The sequence below is a fragment of the Sinocyclocheilus grahami genome, unplaced genomic scaffold, assembly GCF_001515645.1.
Source record: "Sinocyclocheilus grahami isolate Dianchi unplaced genomic scaffold, SAMN03320097.WGS_v1.1 scaffold1142.1, whole genome shotgun sequence".
NCBI classification, from domain to species: domain Eukaryota; kingdom Metazoa; phylum Chordata; class Actinopteri; order Cypriniformes; family Cyprinidae; genus Sinocyclocheilus; species Sinocyclocheilus grahami.
Genome location: NW_015506321.1, coordinates 63,097 through 68,684, shown reverse-complemented (window position 1 = coordinate 68,684; position 5,588 = coordinate 63,097). Strand labels below are relative to the sequence as shown.

Sequence of the window (5,588 nt, the reverse complement as noted above, 5' to 3'; positions counted from 1 at the left end):
GATTTTAGTGCGCAACAGCGTGCAAAGAAACGTCTATGCTAACGTTAGCCAAATGTTATTTTAGCTATAACTCTTGAACGGAATGAGATATCTTCACCAAACTCGGTACACATGTGTACAAGCTCAATCTTTGAACAAATGAAAAAAAAACGCGCACCTCTGCCACTTGGTAGCGCTACAAGACGGAAAAAACATAAAAATTATGATAACTGCACAACCGTTGGTCCGATCGGCTTGAAAATTGGTATGCAGTGTCATGGTCCAAAGGGGCACAAGTGACTATGAGGACATTCGCGTATCTCAAAAAACATGGCCGCCATTGGCCAAAATTGGGCAGGTAAATCATTGGCCCATCAAGCCAGAGCGTCAGCAGCATTAAAGTTGATTCCTGCAATAAGGTCACCACAGGGAGAGATTTTTTTTAATGATCCATACAAAATTAATAGCATTTTCTTACAGTTTTATTCAGATATTTACACTTCAAAGCTTCCTATTTGCACTGACTGCGAAGAATGGCCCTTGGATAGGATCATCTTTCCTAATATTGATAGTGCTATTGCTAAGACTCTTGGTGGTCCAATTTCTTAAGTGGTGGAAGCTATCAAACTTTTGCAAAATAGCAAGTCACCAGGCCATGACGGGTTTACCACTGAATTTTATCAAAAGTTTTCTGCATCTATGGCACCCGCACTATAGAACATGTTTAATGAGGCTTACTCTAAGGGTTCCCTACCTTGCACCCTGTCGTTAGCATCAATCACTTTGACTACCAAGAAAGACAAAGATCGCCTCTTGTGTAGCAGTTACAGACCCATTTAACTTTTGAATCGAATGGGGATACATCTTTTGTGTAATGGAATGCTTTGGTTTTGATGATGGCTTTATTTCCAAATTAATGTACATATCTTCACAGGCGTTTGTGGTAACTAATGGTGTGGTTTCACCTCCATCAAGTCTTACTTTAATCAGCATATTTGTGATATTTGCCTTAAATTGATTTCTAGGACACTTTTTATCTTTATGAAGGGCATTATTTTCCTGAACGTATTACGTGTGATCATTTTCGTCAAATTCTTAAATTTTATCAATACATTCAGTTAGAATAATAAGACACTGTATGGTTGTTACCATTCAAATGAAATCAGTATCAATAAACTCCATCTTTCCACTGCAGAGGAAACGCAGAAGCTGCATCAAAAGTGCCATTTAGATGTATTTACTCAGACTGTTTAATAAAGATAAGAGGTTCCATAAATGCATTTGCACAGTAAAATTGCAAATGCAAAATTAATGTTATAAGATTAATGTTTTACTTATTTAACAAACAAATATGTAATGTTGAAAAAATGAAATTATCCTATATAGAAGGTTTATATTATTTTCTACCACAGTATGTCTTTTCATGTTTGTTCCATTTCGGTTCTATGACGCTATGAGAAAAGTTATTTTTTCTCCGATAATCAAGCCTTTTTTAATAACGTAGTGTAACTGCACTGCCATTGGTTCGTGCAGTGAAAATAAAACAAACCAATGGCGAGTCAGCAGAGGTCGACCTCTTCGCCACAGAAGACAACTCTCATTGCCCAACTTATTTTTCGAAGAACAAGGACACATTGGCCCACGACTGGCCCAACCTCCTTCTTTATGTTTTTCTGCCGATCGCCCTGATCCCTCAGGTAATCAGGTGAATCAGGGAGCAAGGACACAAGGTTCTCCTAGTGGCCCCGCTCTGGAGGAACCAACATGGGTGCTCTGAGCTGTCTCGGCTGCTTGTTGCAGCCCTGTGGCCCATTCCCCTGAGGCGGGACCTCCTCTGCAGAGCTGTGGGCTCTGCACCTCTGGCCTCTCAATGGGAAGCCTGCAGACCTCCCCAAGAGTTTTTTAAATACAATTTCACATGCTACAGCCCTATCTACGAGATGGCTATGTGCTTTTAAATGGTCGGTCTTCTCCACCTAGTGTGCAGCCTATGGCGAAGACCCAATTTCTTGTGACATCGCTGATATTGTCCTTCCTCCAAGAGATGTTGGATAAGGGTCGCTGTTTAAAAGAACTATGCAAGTTAGAGTATTGTCTCAGATATATCCAGGTGTTAGCAGTCCTATTCTGTTTAATCTAATAATTTACAACATTTTTGCACAGATAAACACGAAGATAGAGAGTGCAATGGGGTTGCAATGTTGGGCATGTGGATAAGTGTATGTAAATAACTGTTGTGAATGTAGTGAACTGGGCTAATGAATGGGATTTCCGTTTCTCTGTGCCAAAAACTCAGGTGATCTGTTTTGCTAAAAGAAGACTGATTCAATATCGAATACTAGCAATTGGAGTAAGTTTGAGTAGTCAAATTTCTGGCAGTGTGGATGGCAAATTGAAAATTGAATTTTTTGCATCTTCAAATTCGAAAGCTCGATTTATTTGAGGGAAAAAAATCTTTATTGAGCAAATTATTGGAGAATGTGTTGTTGGAAGAACAAACACAGAAGTTATTCCGTAAATAGCAGCTTTCTCACAGAGAGCTTGTTGCATGGATTATTTGTATGGTGATCTTTAAACCAAATTGTTCAGGTAGGAACTTGAATTACCATCATCTTCTAATTCTACTTCATGATGTTCGTCCAAGGAGGAAGATGAAATATTAATTTGATCGTCACATTTTCCATGGATCTGCCTTTCCATCAACCTATAATGGAAAAAAAAGAACACATAATACTACAGGTGAGGTGTGTTGTGATTTTAAAACAATGTAGTTTACATATAGTTACATAAACACAAAATGAGGTACAGCACCTGTATATGGGTCGAAACGTTTTAGAATAACAGTAAAGTACAGTCAGAACAGCAGGAAATCCTTGCAACAAGTTAGAACAAAGCTTTTATACTTTATTTGGACATATTCAGTTTAGTGAAAATGAGAGCTAAGGCTTTTCTGTCATCTGTAATCAGTTTGTTGATCACGCTCTACACACTACAAAAAAAACATTACTGTTTGCATTGCTTTGCTGCTGCTCACAAAAAGTAACTTGTTTTTTTCTTACTCCCAAAACAAAATGTATAAAATGGAAGTAGGAACAGACAAAGATGAAACAAATTATAATGAGATCTCTTAAGATGGTAAATTCTTGCCTCTGGAAATGGGGAGACTGCAGATAAGACACTAATGGCGCGTTTCCACTGCATGGTACGACTCGGCTCGGTAGGGCTCAATACGGTACGGCACGGCTCGGTTTGCGTTTCCACTGCAGTGTAGTATCGCTTTAGAATGGGCGGGATTATTTACATGTCGTTATAGTTGCGCCGCCTCTACTGCCGCGACTCCTAAAAAACGTTTTCATTCCGAGTCGCCCCATCAAGCTCTCGCTGGATCCGCTCCTCTGCTATCAAGGAGAGGAACGTCTGTTCTTCCGCAACAGCGGGAACAGCCACTTTTTGGTTGTTAAAAAAAGGTGCACTCGTTCAAAACAGTTGCGTTTGATCCTTTGCTGGCTGTGCTGATTTAAATCTAGCGGGTCTGTTTGTGTCTCATGTCGCAAGTTCAGTGACGCAGGTAGTGACGATTTTCTCCGGCCAATCTGTGATCAGCAGAGTTTACACGTCACGTTTTACGCTTGGTACCATAACGGTACGGTATGCTTGGAACCCCAACCGAGGTGGTACTAAAAAAAGTACCAGGTACCAGGTACTGTACCCAGTGGAAAACCCCCAAAAAGTGAACCGTACCGAGCCGTACCATGCTGTACCATGCAGTGGAAAAGCGCAATAAGTTTCAGATTTTTTCTAAATCAGCTGCTCCAAAAAAATGTAGAGCATCAATATACAATCAAAGCATATACTTTGAATTGTTAACCTACACTGTAAAATAAACTCCTACTTTTATGGAAAATAACTGTCTTTCTTTCTTAAAAAAAACAGCCATTTTCCTCCACTTTAAATTATACTAAAACTCTGTAAAATTACTAAAAATATCTGTGAAATTAACAATTCGGTTGTCATTTTAATTTGTGAAATCACCATCAAATGCTTACACTGTAAAAAAAAAAAAAAAGCTGCCAAACAAATTAATTTAAATAAAGTGCAAAACCTGTTACAGAAATTTGACAGAAAAACATTATTTTACAGGTATTTCCTTAATTATTACAATAAAACAACTTCACTTTAGAAGAAGAAGAAGACGATGAATGGTCAGATGACTTGCAGCAATGGCTCCTAAACTAAAAATGTAAGATTAATGTAAAATATCCTAATTTAAGTGCAAAACCTTTTACAGAAATTAGCATTTAACACCTTCACTGTAAAGAATTTTTTTTATTAAATTAAAAAAATTAATAATAATAATAAAAATTGTCAAATGACTGGCACCAACAGAACATTAAATAGTAACAGATCTCTCGAGATCTCAGCATCTTCACTTATTACTAACCAGTTTGATACATTTCATACAAAAGTTCTTGCTGAGAATTAACAGGTATAGATGTCATTTTTTATTGAAAATAGTCAAGTTTGATGTCACCATGATAGATATCAGTGTTTGCTTTAGCTGGGCTCTTGACTCTTGATTTCTTGAATATTAGTTTTACTCTTGGTGTTTTAACTGTGTAGCCTATTTCTGAAACACATTCATTAAAGCTACTAATGTGAGAGAAAATGTGATCAGATGATGTTGTGGCCTAATTCACTGTTCTCATCCAGAATCTATATTTACATCGTGTGTTAAGCAAATATGATAAGATTTTTTAAAGTCATTATAAAGAAAATGTTTTGAGCTCTGTATTTTAGATGCAAAGAGACATCAAGAATGAGAATCAGTGTATAAATCTCAACACAGGTGACAATCAACAAAAAGCTTTTTGTGACTTTAGTAGCTTGTTTTGTGACATTCAGAGTTGATCTGTTTATCTTACTATTGTGTCACCATTGTTGAGATTTATACTCTGATGTTTATCTAGGTGTTTGTGTGGGTATGAATGACCCTCTGAAAACATTTTCTGCATAATGGCTGTATAAATTATTTTAAAATATCACATTAAAATGAATACTTAATACTAAAGAGATTAGTGAATCAGACCAGCACATACTGACTATACCACAGTTAAAGTAGCCAGAGAAAAAACTCGCACTGGACACATACAGTTAAGCTTCTGTATCCCCTAAGGGACGAGGACTGAGGGCCTGGAGCATGACAGGTCGGGGGACAGTGCGATGTCATAAGAGTCGCAAACAGGTCCCCCTGCCTGGCCAAAAACTCTCGATATCTGCTTCACCACCATGGGGTGAAGCATCCATTCCCCGGGCCTCGGCCCCTGTCTCGACAGGATGTCTGCTTCCAAATTGAGATGCCCAGGAATGTAAACTGCTCTCATGGAGAGAAGTTTGCCCTGGGACCACACAAGGATCTGGTACGCTAGTTTGTACAAACGGCGTGAGTGCAGACCTCCCTAATGGTTGATGTAAGAGACCACCGCTGTGTTGTCAGTGCGCACAAACACATGGTGACCTCTTAGGTCTGGGAGGAAGAGTCTTAGTGCATGAAGCACTGCCAGCATCTCCAGGCAGTTGATGTGCCACGTGAGATGGCGACCACTCCACAG

At 38.7% G+C, this 5,588-nt stretch overlaps 1 protein-coding gene across 1 annotated transcript in view; it reads right to left on the bottom strand.

Moving 5' to 3' along the window:
- The window catches only part of LOC107567289 (piezo-type mechanosensitive ion channel component 2), a 156,073-nt gene that overhangs the window by 93,258 nt on the left and 57,227 nt on the right, over window positions 1-5,588 (bottom strand). Inside the window, 1 exon segment of the mRNA XM_071582345.1 lies at window positions 2,586-2,683. Within this exon segment, the coding sequence (XP_071438446.1) occupies window positions 2,586-2,683 (98 nt within the window).